General features: G+C 43.0%; 2 protein-coding genes across 8 annotated transcripts in view; both read left to right on the forward strand.

The window, feature by feature from the left end:
• The window catches only part of LOC144769402 (protocadherin gamma-C3-like), a 917,178-nt gene that overhangs the window by 324,950 nt on the left and 571,562 nt on the right, over positions 1-20,666 (forward strand). The window lies entirely within an intron of this gene.
• LOC144767194 (protocadherin gamma-A6-like) lies at positions 1,188-18,835 on the forward strand. The gene is made up of 2 exons (XM_078650752.1): positions 1,188-3,695; positions 18,596-18,835. Exons 1-2 carry the CDS (start codon positions 1,188-1,190, stop codon positions 18,833-18,835), a joined length of 2,748 nt encoding a protein of 915 aa, XP_078506878.1.

The raw sequence follows: 20,666 nt of genomic DNA on the forward strand, positions 1-20,666 counted from the left end.
ACCCATATCGCTAAAGTGTAATGCCTTATTAATTAAAGTCGACGCGTTAATCACGCATTAGATGACCAACTGCGCCTAGCACGAAACTTTGTCTGAACAGCAGGGCGTTGAGGTTAAGCAAAATCACCTACGGTCGGTATTTTTAAGCCTTTGTCTCTAAAAACTTCAAACCAGAAGTATAAATAGCAAATATTTTTAAATGTGATTCAAAGCTGCGGTACTTTTATATAGCTAATAATTAAAATACCTAAAGGCAGACAATTGTTACAAATGAAAACATACGATGTTGTAAACACTCTTATTCAGTATTTCATCCAGTCCCTTCAGACTCTTAAAACAATGCCTAATGGACGGTATTTTTCTCTTGGAAATTTAGCGGTCCTAGTTCTTGAACTGCTAATGCCTGTGTCGGGGCATGGATCACTTTTCCAAACGTTTGTCCTAAAACCATGAGGGTCGCGCATTCTGTTTTGTAAACGCGATGAATACTCGTCGGGTGGGGGGTGAGGGTGGGGCACTGGCTTGACCCCGGCATAAAGGGGGATGCGTTTCTAAGGTCTATTGCGCGCCTACTTGAGATCACCGTGGGTGCAGTTGTTGGATACAATGGTATTGAGGGCTCCGTTGGAAGGAAGTAACCTGTTGCTCAACAGTAGACTCCATTTGAACACTGCAATTTGTTCTAAAATAAGAGCTGTTGCATAGGTTCGGCTGAAGATGGTAAAAGAGGGCCATCCGCCCAACCTCTACTCCTCAATACTACTTCGACAAATGGGGCACTTTTGATTTTACGCACGCCGAAATTATCAGCGGGTTCAGAGGCAGCGTTTGCAAAATTGTTTGTAAGAAGCACCCGGTTGTGCTGCAGTTGTCAGCTAGGACGCTGGGTGCCACTGTTCACCAGCCAGAAAAATGCAAGGGGCGCAGCAGCAGATCACGTGGTACGAATACAGCAAAGAATCTCAGGCAGTCTACGAACATACAGACTTGTATCAAAGGAGACCAGCGACGGCACCCGCTCCATCAACTCCGCAGCCGACCTTATTTTCAGAGCACACCGAAGTCTAACATTGGAAACTCAATTTGGTGAAATGTCAGAGACGGCGAGAAATAGACAATGTTACTGCAGGCACCTGGCACCGGGAGGCTGTTACTCCGGGGCTCAGACACCGAGGCGCTGTTACTCCATGGCTCAGGCGTCGAGGCGCTGTTACTCCAAGGCTCAGGCATCGAGGCGCTGTTACTCCGGGGCTCAGGCATCGAGGCGCTGTTACTCAGAGGCTCTGGCATCGAGGCGCTGTTACTCCGGGGCTCCTCTGCTGCTTCTTGTTGCTCTGCTGACAGTCTGTGGAGCCGCTTCCGCTCAGCTGCGTTATTCCATTCCCGAGGAGATGAGGAAAGGCTCTTTTGTTGGGAATGTGGCTCTGGATCTGGGGATGGATACAAAGGAGTTATCAGAGGGAGGAGCCCGGATTGTGTCAAGAGGTAGGAAGCAGTATTTTATTCTCAATGTAAACAAAGGACATTTAAATGTCAATGAAAGGATTGACAGAGAAACCCTGTGTGGACGCGAGGTTCACTGCTCTTTAAATGTAGAAATTATTTCTGAAACATTTATGAAAGTGTATGCAGTTGAAATAGAAATTCAAGATATTAATGATAATTCGCCCACGTTTATTGATGACCAAATACAACTATTGATCCTTGAAAGCACACTACCGTTAACCCGCTATGTGCTGCCCGAGGCGCACGATGCAGATGTTGGGATTTATGCTCTTCAGAACTATCAGCTCAGTGACAATAAGCACTTTAATCTGGATATAAAAAGTAGAACCAATGGAATAAGATATGCAGAACTCGTTCTTCAGAAATCACTGGACCGGGAGGAACAGGAAGTTCACAGCTTGATCCTCACAGCCACAGATGGAGGAGATCCGGTCAGATCAGGCACCATGCAGATACAGATCAATGTACAGGATGTGAACGACAATGCTCCAGTTTTCAATCAGTCTGTCTATAGGATCAGTGTGCCCGAAAACACAGCCAAGGGTACTGTTGTGGGCAGCGTCAGATCTGTTGATGTTGACCAGGGAGCAAGCGCAGATGTAATATATTCTTTCAACAAACTGCAGGAGCCTGTTTTACAAAAATTTAAACTCGATCCAAAAACTGGAGAAATATCTTTGATTGAAAATCTAGATTATGAGGAATCAGAATTTTATGAATTTGAAGTCAGAGGAAGTGATGGGAGCCTGTCCTCGCTCTGTGAGGTTTTAATAGAAGTCCTTAATGTGAATGATAACAGCCCAGAGATTATGTTTTCCTCTGTGCTCAAATACGTTTCTGAAAATAGTCCATCTGGAACAGTCATTGCTCTACTGCAGGTATATGACAGGGACTCGGGAGTCCATGGACATTTTTCTTGTTCCCTGCCTTCTCACCTCCCCTTTCATTTAAAGAAGTCGATTGGAAGCTATTACAGTTTGGTAACAGATGGTTTGTTGGACAGAGAGCAGACCCCGCAATATAATATAACCATTACAGCCACAGACAGTGGAACTCCCCCATTGTCTAAAACCAAAAGCATAAACCTTCTGATTACAGATGAAAATGATAACCCGCCAGTATTTCAGCAAATGTCATTCCATGCATACATAAAGGAAAACATTTCTACAGGAACATCCATTTATACTGCCAAAGCAACAGACTTGGATTGGGGGGGAAATGCCAAAATCAGTTACTCTATCATTGATGAACAAATCGGAGTTAATCCACTTTCATCTTATGTGTCCATAAATTCTGAATCTGGAGTCATTTATGTGCTTCAATCCATTGACTTTGAAGAGTTCAAAGAATTTCACATTCAAGTGAAGGCTCAAGATAGCGGTTCTCCGTGTTTAATGAGTAATGTCACTGTCACATTCTTTATACTGGATGAGAATGACAACACTCCTGAAATTTTATACCCATCAACACCAACTGATGGTAGCTCTGGAGTGGAAATGACTCCTCGCTCCTCTCAACCAGGTTATCTGATCACGAAGGTCGTAGCAGTTGATGCTGATTCTGGGCAGAATTCTTGGCTCTCCTATCATCTGCTACGGTCCACAGACCAGGGACTGTTTACTGTTGGTCTTCACACAGGAGAAATTAGGACAGCCCGAACTATTATGGAAAAAGATGCCATAAAACAATTCCTAGTAGTCTTAGTGAAGGACAATGGAATTGCTGCTCTATCTTCATCAGTTACAGTCACCATAGTGTTGGCAGACAATATGTCGGAAATGCTTCATGATATAAGTAGACCTTCAGCTGCCACAGACATGGAGTCTAATTTAACACTGTATTTAGTAATCGCTGTTGCTGTTGTTTCATTCTTGTTCCTTTTCCTGATTGTTCTTCTTTTGGCTATTAGGCTCCACCAGTGGAGAGAATCTCAGCTTTGTGATTCCTCCAGGATTAACTTCAAGTCACTTCCTGCCACTCAGTTTGTAGGCATTGATGGAGTCAGAGCTTTTCTACAGACTTATTCTCATGAAGCCTGTTTAACAGCCAATTCTGGCAATAGCCAATTTCCGTTCCCTAATTCAAGCCTCTCGAATACTCTGTCAGAAAATCAGAATTGTAATAAAGAAGAACCTCTCCTCATTGAAGATTTTTTGAGTATGACTAAAGAGGACCAATCATTTATTCAAGTAAGTTTATTTATTTTGTGATATATTGATTTGGCTTGGTTTAAAAAGCATGATACATACACCTGGTGTATGTATTGTTTGTTGTAAATAACGGGAAAAACTAATTTGCCAGTACTTTACACTGAGTAGTAATAGTAAAATCTTTATTTGCTTGTACAAGCAACCATAAAAGAAAAAATATATAGCCATAAAACCACACAAACATTATACATGTACATAAATACAGGCTTTAGAGCCAAGGAAGCACCTAATACATACATATGATACTCAGTCCAGCCTTGAGCTCCTGGATGCCAAAGCTGCACGTAAATAACTAACCACAGAAAATAAGACATGTTCCTCCTGGAGCAGTTATAAGTACATAAAGCGGGTCGTACTTGAGTAAAGTTCAGTGTCTTCAACGATGGAGTCAGGAATTGCTTTCTGGGCCAACTATAGTAACTGCAAAACTTACAAAATGTAGGGTATCCTTCGGGGGTCTATTTTAGCAGCTGCATTACCAGAGTGGACTCAATCACAGGGTGTGGGCAAGAGATGGTGTAGTTGATTAAAAATGAAACCTGACTAAGATAAAACCGGACACGCCTACTAGACACCAGGACTCAAGGAGCCAGTGTCCCATCAGTAAGGGATGCATCAATTAAACCCCTTCTGTAAGTGATGATGTCTGCTCAAAATACAACTCTTTTATGGAAAGCAGGTCACGGGCCACCAAAGAGTGGGGAGTCAAAAAGGCATCTGACCTCTCAAGTGTGGCAATTGCAGCCTTAATATGGGCTAACCAGGGTATTTTGAGTGCATCCTCCAGGGACAAAGAGTCTGAGAGGGTAACTGTATTGAGCTTAAGATCCTCCCTGGTGCAAAACTTTATCCAGCAGAGGAGAGGACTAAGAGCAACTCTGCCGGCAAGGAACCTAATTCCAAGTTCAGCATGCACGGAGAAGGCAGGAGTACATTGCATAACCTGGACTAGTTGCCTTCAAAATTTGTTTTTAGCGGCTTGAATTTTGTTGGTCTGTTTTAACTCCTGAAAGAACTCTGGTGCCGGGTTTGATCGAGTGGAACATTTCCCAAGACCACAACATAAGGGGTAGCCTAAGGGGACAAATTAAGTATATCCCCAGTGCTTTATAAACAAGGTGAGGCTGTGGCTATGTGTGGGCTCTCCATTGTAGAGGCGGCTTGGGTCAGAAATTGCCTGGGTATGTCCTTGGGTTCCCTCCTGGGCCTGGTGGAACCAGTTGAGTTACCAGATTAACCATAACTGGAGGATGTACTGCCCACCTCAGCACGGGCTGTCAAAACAGTTGGCTCCAAGGAAATAGGCTGCCTTGTTAGCATGTCCCTCCCTTCATTAAGTTGAGGCAGAATTTCTGCCACTTTAGTCTCGATGGCATTTAACCTACCCATAACAGTTCTAATTTAGCATTTAAGCCCACTGTAAGCTCAGAGACTCAGTGGTTCCACTCCTCCAGGTCGAGGTAAATTAGAATCAGACATGGAGACTTCATGGAACCCAGGGCTCCATGACTTCGTAAACGCCCCCTGTTTCCATCGTTTGCAGCTCGCACTCATGGGACATGGAGAAATTGAGTCAGAGCCCCTAAGCCTTCCCCCCCTCATGCCCTCCAGATGACAACCTTCTGGTTTCTAGAAAGCCCACCTGAACCCTTCCCTACTCACTCTCTAGGCCCCAGAACCCATGGCACCCAACCCATCCACTCTTGAGGAAACGTCTGCGGGCGAAGCATGCTAAGGTGGGGTCTTAGGCAGGCTGCACCTAGATAGCAATAATCTCCTTACTAACTCAATTTCTTTCGACACCACTGATACTGCCTGAGTTAGAATACCTTTGATGTGGGGGGTGGCGATGGTGACGTAACCACAGGAGCTTTCCTCTTCCCCATTACTGAGCTGTTAATACAGCACAGCCCCTCCCCATTACAGCCCCATAAAAAACATAGGACCCCCCAGGGAACCCTGTGGTAGATAGACCAAAACACATCAAACCTGGCGGTAATACATTCCCCCTCCTCCACTCGCCCTTGTGTACAAACGAGTCTACCCTGAATAGTCACCAATCACAAATATAGCAGAACTTTGTTGTGGGCACTGACAAAACTGTTCTGATTAGAGCGAAGGTAGTTAGCGGGACAATGTCCAACTTGCCGCCTACCGGGAGCTAGTCTAATGGGGCCCTCGTGTTATTCCCCACACACCAGGGAAATATTTAGTTCTACCAGCCAGGCCACGTTTCAAATAGTACCTTAGGAGGCAGGGTGATTGGTCTCAGGACGTTTTAGCAACAGGACCGCGATAACCAAAACCAGGGTGGGGGGTGGCCCTGCCCGCCTCTTCCTGGCTCTGAAGGGTGCAGAACGGCACCTTTGGCCCGGGTGTGGCGCACCTGGATCCTGCATAACGGGATTGCACAGGAGCTTTTCAGCCAGTGGAAGAGGCCACCCCCCTCAGCTCAACACACTGCAGGTGAGCCTCCTGGCTCTGTGGGAGAAGGGAAATGCAGTGCCCAGCGTGTATGGAGGTCCAACAGGGTCAGGTACCCCAGAACGTTTCAGCACAGTCACCCACACGCCAGATTGCACAGGAACTTTTCAGCCTGTGCAGGGAGCCCCTACACTCAGCAAACTGGGGCCGTGGGAGGAGGGAAATGCAATCCCCAGTGTAGATGGAGGTCCAACAGGGTCAGAACCTTTCAGCACAGGTACCCTTAAGTATTAATTATAATACACCTGAAAGGCAGAAATATAGCTTGCACACAAATATCCTTTAGATGTTGACAATCGGGATTGTCTTGAAGTGATTAGTTCTTCTGAGTTAATGGTATTTCTAAAGAACAAAGTGATCAAGTTGAGAAATATCAGCTTCAACAGCCCAAAAAAATCTGTCTATAATTGCAGACATCTACATCATGTCAATTTGGCTTTGGCACAGGTGTGAATGTTTATTTCTGAGTGCAGCAAAACTTGGTTTTCTTGGTTGTACTCCTTAGTTTAGTTACTTTCTTGTCATACTAAGTCCATTCTATTTACTATTAACCCGTGGGCATGATTTGTCACACTTTGTTTTCCTGCATCTATTATGGATACCTGAGATAATTTTTTTCACAAACTATTATCTACTAGCCTCATTTATATTTCATTCAATTTACATCTGTGAACATTGCCAGACACATAAGAATAATTTTACTTATATGTACACCATAATTGATCACATATATTATTGGAGCTGCTTTCAAGTGAAACCATTTTACCTCCATTGGTATGTGGATGCGTAACAGGCTTAGTATTTATATCGTTTTTTCAATAATGGTTTTTAGGGTTTTAAAGTGGTTCTTGCAATTTGTGTACTGTATTGGGATTTCCTGGTTGAGCCACGTGGTCTTGTTGTGAAATTCAGTGTGAATGCGAGATCTACTGCAAGTCCTGTGCCTGAATCTAGATCTTAAGGACAACACACAATCATAAGTAATATTTGTCTTTATCAATTTTCAATCAGAGGTCCGTATTAAATCAAGTGATTCTTAGCTTCTTTTATTATTCAATTAAAGTTCACGTTTCCAACCACTGTTTAATTATTTATGTGCTTTCTAATTCAGTTGGCATGTTTCAGCCTAATTCATTTTCATCCTCCTCTGAGCATTCATATAAGGACATTATACAAATAGTTTGCACTTTTCAATTTCTGCCATTTTTCAAAGGCTTGGTGGACCAGGGATTATGTGTACATAAGGATTCATGATGAATTCTCAAGGATTATGGGAGGGGCTCCATACACTGATGTCGGTAACCTGTGATGTTGTCCTTATTCCCTGTGATCTATGGATTTCATGGTCATAATGACAGTCCTAAACCACTGATTTACCATTGTCAGAGCTTCTAGGATTTAGTGGCATGAAGGGCCAGATTATTTTGCAGGGTTACCTAGATGTTGTAGGAAAAGTGCAAATTGTGTAGCATATTCTCTGGCACTATTATATTAGTCTCACTCAATTGGGCCTGAAACCTATTTTTGTGAAATATGCAAATTAAGTGGCCAATGCAGTAAACCCATAATATGCGGTAAATGCAGCAGCCACCGAATTGCTCAAACCCATATACCAATGTCCATTGTTTTATTAGCATTATATCAATTAATGTAATCCTAAATGTTGTAATTGTAGTTAGTGCCTACTATTAGTTGCTTATTGAAAAAACAGATTTTTCAATCTAACTAAAGCAAAATGAACTTGTAGTAGCAAATATAAAACGAGAAGGTTGTGGTCCTGCGTTGCCATCTCTGGCTCAGGTGACATCATACAAAGCACTCATCCTTTGCCATGTGGTTCATGATGTCAGCAGAACTCTATGATGCATGTCTCAGGTTGGCCAAGGTCTCCCTTATTTTTATGCTACTCTAAGTTTTGTGATGTATTTGATTTTTTGAGGACCCTGCGGCTCTCCTGACATTACTATCTAACCTGTGGTGCCTCTTGCTGTGTGCCATATTCCAACATGGGCATTAATAGTGCTTTCCGTTTTTCACATGTGATAATGAAGAAAAAGGAGGGTCTGTGAAATAAAATATTTGTCCAGGATCACACAATTTGGAAGCAGGGCAGCTCGGATTGATCACTTTCGAATTTCTTGGTTGAAGTAGAACAAATGATGATTGATGGTTATCACTAGGGGTCTGCGAAATTCGCATAATTTGCTTCAGCGTTCTTTTGGGAAAAGTACCCTAATGTACATATATTTATGTGAAATGCAATTCCATCTTTTATCACTACACTGTACGTAGATCGAAATGTGCCCTCTTGTCAATTTCTAACACATTCGCATTTTACTTACAAAAAATTCAAATATTAATGGCAAGAGCCATTTGCGCTTTATCACTTTGCTTTATTTCTACGCACTCACTGTAAAGTTTTATTATGAATGGTACATAATTACACAGCGTGATGTTATGTTGTCATTTCGTGAACTGTGTGTATCAAGTTTAACCCGAAATTATGGGAACTATGCCAGCGTAATTAAAATTTTCTCTGGCCTAGTTATCACAAACTTGAATTACAACAATGGAGGGTCAGAATGTCATGCAAGGCTCTGCATTGTAATGATACATGATTAAGACAAGTGAACCTTGCTGCCACCTAGGATTAATTGTACTACGTTCTCCCCAACACTCCCTGCATGAAAATGCACTAACGTCTTCCTTTTTTCATGGTACAGATATTAAACGTTACAAATATGAGACACATATCTCTCAGCAGTGCACTGCTTCACTAAACACCTTCAAATGATATCCCTCTGATGATAGCACTTTGTCATTCCTAAAGGTTTTTTTTAGCTCTTCCCAACTAATAAAAAATTCCAAAATAGTTAGGGCCAATCCAGCCGACCCTGGTGGCAGTGCCATTAGTGAACTAATAAGGCAAGACTGTTGTCATGTAAACCCTGCACAGGGCCCGTATTATTATATACTAAAATGACTGTCTATTAAATCAAACCCAATATGTTTTAGTACATCTGGTATTCCGAGTTCACATATTTGGAAGTGTTTTCATTCATTATAATGACGAAAAAGGAGTTTGGTGAAATAAAATATTTGCCTAAGCTCATACAATTTAAGCAGAGAAGCCACGATTTATCCTGGTTTTCTGGTTTCGTTTTGTCCATATAATCCACTAAATGGGTATCTATGGCTCTTTCCTATTTCATGTTAAAACTTTGCTTTTATCTCTTTGTACATTTTTCTGCAGTTTTTATATGATGCAAACTCTTCCCACAGGTATTGGAGCACTTTCCATAAGCATCAGTTACATTACGCAAGGTCGCCTTTATTTTGTATAGGTAGATTAAGTAATTTGTGCAAATCTCTCCAGTGGGTGCATTAAACAAGTTATCTTTCTCAATGGATTGAGAATCTGTGAGCGTAAGTATACACAAACTGATTTGCACAGTATGTGAATTTACCATCGTCAGGACCACTGGAACTATGGAATTGTGCAGCTGCAGGGATTTTCACATAATTATAGATTTGCCCCATTTGCCACCTAATCCATCAACATTTGCATAATCTGCAGATTTTGACAAAAAAAATGTTTCCAGCACAAACAGTCCAAAAGTTATTAAAAATGTGATGAGACATGATACTGTGCAGTGCACGGCCATTTGCAAAGCTGGACTGGGCACCTTTCTGTTGCTCTAGTTTCATGTTTGGATGTTATACTGGTACCAATAAGGTGTAACCTATGCCCATAGAGTGTTATTAAGTTTACAAATGATTAAATAATACAATTACAAAATGTGTGGCACTATGCCGCATGATTGACCTTTTCTTGCTGCATAATTTACTTAACCCTGCCACGTAATTTGGCCCTCTACTGGCACATAACTCAGTGGCCTTGCCCGCACTTTTCTGAAATGGACAGAGGACTCTGTCCCATGCGCGCCACACCTTAATTATTCTGCCAATTGAATTATTTCATCCAGATTCAGAGCAGTGTCCTACTGATCAAACAGAGTATATTGCAGTTTTGTTACTAAACTGATGAGGTATTTTAAACTGCAAGCTACAGTGTATATTAATATTTACTCAAGTGTTTGTAAATCTTTCAGTCCTTTTCCTTTTTTCTGCTCAGTGTCTCTGGACAAACTCTTTTTTTGTAATTTTTCTTCTTTTTATCTGCTGTCTTTTTTCAGTCCTTTTCACCTTCTTTTTTAATGTTCTCCTTTTGTCTTTATTATTTTATTTTCCACTATACCCTAAATCATACACTCCAGTAGCCTTGGGTTTGGCTATATGATCCAACTGCGATAGGAAAACAAACGGCCCACAGCTAGTCCTGACCTGAGCCTAGGCTCATCGCCTAAGATAGTCAGCACAATGTATTTCTGGAGTTTTACATGGTGAGAACTCGGCCAGTAGGTGAGGAAGCATTTTACATGAGCACCAGTTACATTTCAGGAGGCCACTTCATTTTTAAAGCACTGGGAGATTAAGTGATTGCCCATAATCCAGGGGTGTGGAATTTTCAAAATATTCTACTTGTCCAAAGGACAAAATGCCACTGAGATCTACATGTCCCGTAAAATCCACTTGTCCCACCTACTCCCGTCCATACATCAAACATAAGGGCTGACAGAGAAACACGTGTATGCATCACCATAAATGCATGCACCTATGGAATGAGGGGCTAAAAGTTTTGAAAATATTTTTTTTCCTATTTAAAAATGAACTCCCTTTGGCTTGCCTACAGACAGAAGCATGTTTCATGCCCTGCCAAGGATCTAGAATCTCACTAAACCATGTATCTGTAGAAGGAGAAAACGGAACCCTCATGATCGGTTTGCCCGCGCCATCAGTCTTGACATTCTTGAAGAATGGACGATGTACCGCACTGATGACAGTGCCATTAGTGAACCGAGAGGCACGGCAGAAGTGAACATTGTATGTGACCAGAATGTAGAGCAACATTTTAGTCTATATTAATTCAAAGACGGGTTTTTGGACAGCTCATATTCTGAACACATGCATTTGAAAGTGTTTCTCTTGATTATTTAGACAAAGTTAGTTTTGATTAATTAAAATATTTGCCTAAGATCACACCATTTAAGCATGGAAGCCAACTTTCAAATAGCCAGGTTCTCTTTCACAAACTATGAGTATTTAAATGGAGGCCCCCCGGTTTCACACAAGCACTGTCCGAGTGTTCTAGTTGTGTTCATTGGCAGAGCTCTGCATATGTATAAACTAGCACATACCAACTGAACAAACCACCAGATTTTTGTACTGCTGCCAAGTGAAATCAGCATGTTCTCTTCTTTAATGGCACCCTTCATATCTTTCTCACCACCATTTCACTAGTCAAGTCATTTTAAGACTTAACTAGTATACTGGACGGGGATACGTTATTCTGATGAATAGAGCAGTTTTAATGATTATTTTTAATCAAACACAAGTCAAAGATGTCTGAACAATGAGAATGCCTAAGACAGCAAGTCAGGTCTCAGCCAGAGTGAGAAGTTGCAAACAGGTAGCAATGTAAATGTGAATGTAAATGTACAGGAATTTATATAGCGCAAATCACCAAGCGGTTTCTAAGCGCTTGCTTAGGGAACCCGTCCTGGTATTCCCCTGTGAGATAACCCCGGCAGGGTATCCGCAAGGTGAAAGCCAGGCATCCCGCCGCGAGGGGCCGTTGTGGAGATTAAGCAAGCTATTGCCCGGAGTCGCAGAGTGTGAACCCGTGAATCGAGTAGGCACCGGAGCGAGAATTGTCGAGTCCATGGACATTTTAGGACTCAAGACCCCGCCGAGCCGGGAATTGAACCCTGGTCCCGGGCTGACCTCTGCTTCCAGGTCTGCCTCCTCTAACCAGTGAGCTCCTGCTCCACTATGTAGTTCTGGTCTACCCTTAGAAGCTAACTTGGGCCCCCCTAACATTTCAGTTATTTGGGGCACACAAGCAACACTTATTACAGTGCTACACTTCACGCACTGTAAAATTCATTGCTCTTTATTTTGAGGATGAGTGGGGCCCAGTAGCAGCCCTCGCTCCCTCTTCCAGCTGACAGAGCGAGGGGGAGGCGGAGGTGGGAGGTTCACCACACCACTGAGTAACATATAAGAAGGTGAGGAAAAAACAGCTTCAACCTTTTGAAATGGAAATAGAGCCATTGCGCTGCCTGTTCTCGCCCGGGTCAAGCTTCGCCTTTTCTGCTGCTGTGTGCAGGATATTGAGGAAATACCCGTGGGCGGTGAGGCTTGCAGAAATGTCCCTCATGCAGACCCCCTGTGCGGTTGTCTCACCTTGGGGCACAATAAAGGAGGGAAAGAATGTCTTGCTTCTCAAGGGGGATCCAGGCTCCGAGCAGATGGTCTGTGCCCACAGCCACCTGCCCTGTAGGTAGTGCGCACGCACTTTAAAGTGGTGTTTGGTGCTTTTAAAAAAAAAAAAAAAAAAAAGAAGCTGGACATTCTTTTTCTTCACCGTATGGATCGATGTGAATTTTAATGTGGCATGAATACGCTAGCATAAGACTTTCAGTGCTAATAAAAGTATGGCTTTTTTTTTAGGGTTTTATATACCGCGAACTCGACCTGAAGGTATTGGAGCGCTTTACAGGAGCGCCAGTTACATTTACAGAAGGACACATTCATTTTTTTCGCTGCACTATTAAATTGGCACAGCTGCACAGGAAATCAAATGTGTTATGCAGAGGGGACATTTAGGTTGTAGAGTCCCAAAATGCGCCTTCTAATCCAAGCTCATGTCCTCACTTTACCAACGTGGTGTAATCTGGACAACCTCTTTACCTAATTATCCAGTGTCCTTTAGTTAGCAGTTAAGCAAGCCTGGCAGCTCAAGAAAGAAACTGTAGCGCCGTGGCAGCTTAAAAGAAATGCACACAACGGGCTGAATTATGGGAAAGATATCCCCCATTTGTGAAGGAAATTGCCCTATATGGCAATTCTGTGTCACACATCTAGTGTGAAAGGGAGTTCTAATCTGCTCTCTGCACAGCAATGGAAACGTGCTCTGTTTGCACGATTTACAGCACGGCTCCTATAGTAGCGTTTGGGCACATCTGTTGGAACTTCAGGTGTGGAGTTAACTGAATTCAGGGGCTCCCGGAGCTAGAGCACTTACGCCGAACATCATGGGAAACAAAGACACTCGTTCCTGATCTGTTGTCAACAGCACAAAACGGGGAGAGGGGGTGGCACTGGGGTGGCAGGGGCACAGTGAATTTGAAATGCAAGGCCGAAAGTGATATATGTGAATATTCAAAAAACCACAAACAGCCAGCGTAGTTAGTTCTGGGAGGATTTGGTAAAAGGTCAAAAGCCGTACTAGTAAACAGGCAGTGACTGGGCCCCAATAACAGGGACTCAGTGGGTTCTTGATCAGGCCAGGCTTGAAACCCGATAATCTTTTAATCTTTGAAGAGCAATATCCACCCTGCTTCCTCGCCCCCTCCCTTACATTAACCAAATACATCAGATTAATTTAGCTTAGGGTATACACACTCCCGCCCCCCCCGCTTGCTTTTGGTTGTTTCTCTATTTCAGTGACTTGCTCCTTAGAAAATAGGTGACGGTCGCCCCACTTCACCCCCTGGCGTGCACACAACCATGGAGGCGTTAGCTAGCTGCAGTCTACAGGTAGCTTTTGGACATGCTCGTGCACTTCATCATCATCATCTTACAGGTCGGCAGTAACGGGAAGGTAGGTGGAAGGTGTTTGGGGGGACAGGAGGTAGGGCTGCTGCCTCAAAGCACACAAATGGAACCGTCCTACCCGAACCAAGACCGAGGCAGCAGCGTGAAGAGCTGATGGCTCGTAAGGCAGATCAGACTCCCCACCTTACTGTGTTTGATGCAAATGCAGTGGTACCCGGATCCTTTGGCGGGCTTCTCTGGAAGTGGAAAGCAGTGATCATGTTTATAGTAGTCTGCTAGCGCCTCGCCCACTCTCCCTTCAAACCCCCGCAGTCTGCTCTCGCTCACTCAACCCCGAAGCAACGAGGATAGGAAGCCGGCGGCAGCACTGATCTCTGGGTGCCCATGGGACAGTAGGACTAGTTAGTGGCGGCGGCAGGGTCCTGCGACTTTCGGGGCCTCGTGTAAAAAAGGGGGGGGGCAGAATGTCATCTGATTTTCGGAACCCTTGGATGGTTAGGGACGCTTGATAGTGCCACAGTGTGTGGAGTAAGTTGAAGTTAGCGTTGCTGTGGTAAAGGGACAGTGACTGTTCTCTTGGACAGTGAGATACGGCTCCCAGCTAATTCGGCTTGCAGCTTGTTTTCAATACTCTGTTGTCTCCGGCCCTATCGATCGGCAGTCTCTCTGAGGCCCACAGACAGGTCCTTAATCAGGCCGGGTCAAGTTACCTCTTATTTCGGATTCCCCGTACTGCGAAGCTGCTTTACTGGGCCCTCTGCTTCAGCGCCCCCACGTTTTATGCTGTCTCACGCTCCAATAGCAGCGATGAGAGCCCGCGCTTTCTGGAACCATAAGGACACTGCATTATACACGGTCTCTCACAGCAGGCGTGCGCACCAGTTCTATTCTAATTACAGAGCGATCTGCAAGCTGAGCAAAATCTAAACCTTTTGAACACTCTACAAGTGCTATGGCGGGCATTATGGCAGTGCCTATTTTACCTTAATGTATTGCCTCGCGGCGGCCACAAACTCCTGCTTGCTGAGTCTGAGTGACGTTTTCACTCCCTAAGCCAATCACGGTCTAGAGCCCAGTTATGGGCTGCTAGCCAATCAGAAGCCTCCAAAGGCTTCCGGCACGCTTATCTGATTGGCTGTGAGCCCCAGAGTGCTCACAGCCTGTCTTATTTATGTGATTTAATGTCTACTTGTCCGTCGGACGAAATAGACATTAAATCTTCTTGCCCACCGATAAAAACAACTTGGTTCGGGCGTCGGGCGATATGATTCCCCCACCCCTGAACAGGATTTTGAGCCAACACAAAGACAGGAACCAGGTTCCCCAGTTCCAAATTTGTAAGTTATGGCCACATCCTGGGTAGAGGGAGAGTGGCAGGCAGAAACTACTTTAAATCTCGCCTAGTGTGAGCTTGAGGTTCCAACATGATCTCATGTTGAGCCAAAGCCATGCTTTTGGCTCAAGCCTGGCTCAAGCTTTCAGTGGCTCGACCACTGCTAGACAAGAGGCTGTCTGTTAGGAGTCTGTTGTGGGCCGCCTTTTCGGAGTGAATGAACTTCCCGCACCGTTGCCTCTTCCTCCTAGGTACATCTAGAAAAGGTGCATAGCCTTTTTTTAAATGACAAGACACCAGGGATGTTCTCAGCTGAATTAGCAGGGGGTTACACATGGTCACAGCTGCCCCAGAGAATCATTGCCTAGGAGCATGGATCTTCCTGAGTATCAGTGTTTCCAGTTGGAGAGTGAGTTCCCTCCTAGAATCTATTCTGCCTCCTGAGATTGTTAGGAGCTCTGCTAGATAGCTTGGACTACCCAAGCGAAGTCCTTTGAAAGCAGTGCAGTTGACTTTAAAAGCTATCCTTGGCTGCAAAGGAATCTAATGTGGATCCCTCAGAATTGGGGAAGTGTGTTCAAATTTTCTTGTCTCTGCACTTAGCCAATCAGTGGAATTGAACTTCACATTGAAAGGTTTGCCAGAATACCTTCCAAAATGGCATTCCGGTTTCAGCGCCGCATATTAGCACAAGTGTCTGTCTTCAATTGCTTTTGTGAATGTAGATGCGTTGCCCTGATTTAGAGTTTGGCAGACAGGATACTCTATCATAAAGATGACTGGTGTCTAATCCGCCATATAACGAGTGCATTATAGCCTATATAATAGAGCAGACATGATATCTGTCAAGTTTTGATGGAATTCCATCTGCTAAACTGTAAATATGGTAATTTATTATTTTTGTTGAGGTAGGTGGAAGACCGATGCTGGCAGAACATTGAAAATTCATGGGGATTTTAAAGCCAAGAATAAAGAGCTCTGCTGTGTGCATTGGCTTGTGATCTGGAAATTGCTTGTTCAGACATCAAGCTGATGTTTGACACAAAGGTCACTGTGATATACCAGAAATGAGGTGACTCATTTCTGATATTTTTCATGATCATTGCTTCTATCTTAGACAATACATAGAAATAGTATTCTCATTATCATGATGCAATTGATTTGATAAGTTGTTTGGCTTGCATTTTGGTGATTTCATTCACGCAACCATGAATACTGATTAAACCGACAAAATTTAACATGATCCTAAAAACCATCTAGAGTGCAAGGCAGTAGCATGTCCCGCATATGAATGTCTGTTAGTGTGCCTTGGAACAGTTTATATAGGCTTGTGGGCTTCAGTAAATAAAGAAATTATAAAAATACTATACACAGCATTTCTTGTTTGTTTATGCTTTCTCTGTTATTATGCTACAGTGCTTCAAGGTTTGTGTCTGTACATAAGTGCACAGTTATGTTATGCTGACCTTGTAGGTTTCCTGAGAGTGCACAAGGCTTACAACAGACCCACAATTCTCTTTTGCTAAGCTAGCAAGTTAGAAAGGGTTGTGCTTGGCAAGCAAACATGGTTGATCCAGAAAAAGAAAGCATTAAAAATAATACATGGGAGCTCATAAAAAGGTGTGCTCACTATGCAGAGTCACTGCCATCTCCCCTGCACATGTAGCAGTCACTCAGGCACCCTGCCTCTATCTCTGGTAAGGGGCTTAAAGGGTCCAGTTGGTGTACACAAGTGCAGTCAGTCACTGAGGTGGAATCTCCTACAACACACCTCTGTCTCCGGGTGAGGGGTACAGCGGCCTCTGGCTCTCTTCCTTTTCCTAGGAATCCTTGGGTTTGCTCAGGACTTACATTAATCCGTAGTAAGAGCTCACACCCGAAGCCCTTCACCAGCCCATGGCCTTTGTTATAACCAAGAGGAAGTTTACGGAATGCTCGCTCCATTCTCTGGAAAGGCCATTGGGCTGCAAGGTCCGTGGAGATCCTCAGTCCAACCAATGTCGGGTGAGCTGCAGGGCGGCTCCGGGTCATAATGTCAAAGCCAGGCGGGTGGGCAGCAGCCTTTGACAATTACAGTCGGTCCATCCTTATTAATTAAATTACCAACAAACCAGAAGAATTCACTTCCTCCTTCCTCATAATGGAGCCTGGGATTGGCAAGTTTACCAGAATGGACCACAGTATGTAAACAAAAGGGATGCGAGGAATGCAGCCGTCCTTGTTCTGTCTGTCTGTCGGTCTTATGTCAGCAGCTCCCATCCTCTGTTGTCCTTACACTATGTAAATGTTTGGGAAAATGTGTGGGCATCACTTATTAAAGATGCACCTGTAATGTTTTCAAATCCTTTAATGTGTCATGTCTTATAATTTCCAATAGTGGTTACACCAACACTAACAACAGAAAATGTTCTGCTGATGTTTTTGATAAAACACATACACAAGCACATAACCAAAATGCCCCTCAAGGCACTGGACTTCATTTTTAGTGGGATGCTAGTAGCTCCTGGATGCCCCCAAATCATAATCTTTTGCCAGTTTCTAGAGCCTGTAAAGAGATTAAGGAGATACCCCTCCAGACTTTATTTTGAGAGGAAGAAATCAGAGCCCCCAATACGCAAAGTACTTCGAATGGGGCATCTCAGAAGCACTGGGTCCGATGTTTATTTGTCCCTGGTGATTGAGGGAGCACAGAATCTGGCAAAATTAAAAAGCCCAAGGGAGCACCTAGGGACAACGAAACAATAGCAGAGAGGAAACCGCTGCTGGGCTAGTTTATAGACCTTTATCATGCATTCTCTGAGCGTTCTTTCCTCTAGATGTGAAACATTTGATTGTACTGGCTAATATTTTCCAGACTGTTAAAGGTGTATTTGTGAGTACCTCGGCAACTATGTGTCTGGCAATTGTTTTGTTGGATATTTTGGTTCTGGAAGTATTGTTATTGACAGCAGAGTCCAGCTTGTGACTTCTGCTATGAAGAGTTTCCACAAAACGTGTTTGACAATAAGATTAGCACAGACGACATCCAAACTGTGGTAGATTGCGGATAAAAAGTGATAAATGCTTTTGATTTTTTTCCACTTATAACGTTACACTACATTTTAGAACTGGAGTGATCTATTCCAGTTGAGAGCTTGATGTCCAATGTCAAACCTATATCGAAATATGTGTGCCTAAGTTGATGGACGTATATTTGAAAATGGTGTAGAGCAGGGTAGAGGAATTGTAACAAAAGAGGTACCATGAGAAACTCATACTTGCCAAGGGGGTGCTAATCAATGCTAGTAAAGGGTGAAAAATCCTGGTTGGATTAAAAAGGATGGTCCAAGTTCAGTGACACAAAACAGGCAGATTTTTGAAGGATGTACAATTGTCATACAAGAGATGGGAGATCAGAGTTGGTCCAATTGATTATGTTGACAAAATTGTGTATGAATATGATACTTCTGATACAATGTGTTTTGATGAATTGCATCTGGATTTAGACGTCTCAAGTCACATCATTGAAGAGATTCTTTCTGCAGAGGTGCCTGAATCTGCTCTGTGTGCAGGTATGGAAAGTAAAGTTGCTGTGAATAACAGCAACATTGAAAATAGCGTGACAACTAATGGTGACACCTAAAACACTGATGATGAAAAGAGAATTGTGATTGGCGAAAATAAAAATAAAAAGGTATTTAGAGAATATCTATATAATCGTCATTTATAGAAGTTTTCAACTGCAGGTTTTTCCAGCACTTTGTTTATTTTGTTTCTTCTTTTAAGGGAAGAAAATGTGATACATAAGGAGTTTTTCTGATTCATATGTCCTGTTTTTGTTTCAATATTGTTTTGTATGTTTAAGCAACCTTTGTTATTTTATTTTGATATACTGTTGTTCTTTCTCTGTAAACAAAACTGTGTCATGAGGTTCTCTGTTCTGAAGTCTCCCTTGATGGTCTTTTAGGTGAGGCTCCAGTGCTAGGGACAGTGTTAGTTGTGGAATCTCCTCAAATATTCTTCACATTTCTGTTCGTCATAACTCCAGCGTCCGTCTAAACCCAAGCAACAGAGAAGAAATAAAGTTTCAAACTATTGTATGGATATATATGACACTAAAAGTGTTGTCTGAATCCTGCCACAAATTGCATGATGACCTCACATAAAGGGTGTACAAATTCAGCATAACTAGCCATTTTAAGACCTACACTTTGTGTGTGGGCGCGTGCATGTTTTTTTGTGTGCCTCCGAATGCTTTGACGAAGAGTTACCGATCTTTAGAAATTCTCTCTATTGTTTTAGGATGTTAACTCAGTTGCTTAAAGTGTTCCATTTGAATCCTATGGTAAGGTTTGGGATTTACACAGGTGGAAGGAGTCCTACAAATTCTGAATATTGTTAAGCTCCTTTGGGCAGGACCAATTACATGGTATTTTCATAATGATATGAAATTACAGATTTGTCATGAATTCACAGGATTATTTGTAAAACATTTGATGGGTTAAAGGGATATGCTCATAGAAAATGTTTGCAAGAGAGCACTATTCGTGTCAAGCAGGGGTGAGGGGTGTTTACCATTAATGTCATGCAAAGTCTCCAAAACATGTTGTAAGAACTCGGTCCTGAAGACAATTTTGAAGAATCAGATGGGTTTTTCAACCGAAGGCTGAAAAAGATGGCAGACATTTGTATTTGTGGTCTGGCCTCGGGGCTTTGGAAGGGAATATTGTTATGGTTAAGCATCCGTCACCAACAATGAATGCAAGCAACTATGTTAAAAGTGACGGTGTTTTGTCTCTTAGGATTAAGATCAGCCTAACATCATTTTGAAAAATAGCGGGCCTCAGGCTTCTTGACATTCTTCATCGTGCCTTTTGGATTTCCATTACGGGTGGATGCTATTAGCCCATGCCTGGGTGTCTTCAGTTTTTCTGAGGGCCAGGTTTCAACTCTTCAAAATGACAGTTTCTTGAGGAAATTAATTGAAGGGTGGCCGTCTATTTTTACAAAAGAAGATGGACCGCGCATGAGAGTTTTGAAAGATGCATGTGCCAGAAATTCACAGAAAATATTGCATTGTGTGCAGAAAAGTACCCACAGTTAAATCATGGCATCTACTTGTGGAATACAATATCAGACTAAGAAATTGTTTTGAGCGAGTTGTTGGTAGAAGGTCTGGCGCTGAATTTGAATGACAACCCGGTGTCATTTGCAGAACTTTGCGAATGCTGGAGTAAATGTCTCGAAAATGTTGTTAAAGTTCTAGAACTAATAAGTCAATTACTGTGCAAGGGTGTGGAATTTGTGAGGGGAGATGAACACAAACTGTGTTTGACCAAGTTAAAAGTTCTTTAATTGATTCCCCTGTGTTGTAGTAATAATGTCTGGGTAAGATACGCAACTTCACAACAGATGAAGGAGCCAATGGGCTTGGAACACTGTTTTGCAAATAGCTGTGAATGCTTGATGGACGG

This window comes from Lissotriton helveticus, chromosome 7 (assembly GCF_964261635.1).
Source record: "Lissotriton helveticus chromosome 7, aLisHel1.1, whole genome shotgun sequence".
NCBI classification, from domain to species: Eukaryota; Metazoa; Chordata; class Amphibia; order Caudata; family Salamandridae; genus Lissotriton; species Lissotriton helveticus.

Bases quoted from the DNA above. Each gene is read 5' to 3' on its own strand.
- LOC144767194 (XM_078650752.1), top strand. From the start codon at position 1,188: ATGGCTCAGGCGTCGAGGCGCTGTTACTCCAAGGCTCAGGCATCGAGG. The intron at 3,696-18,595 runs GTAAGTTTATTT...TTGTCATACAAG, and splicing joins AGGACCAATCATTTATTCAA to AGATGGGAGATCAGAGTTGG.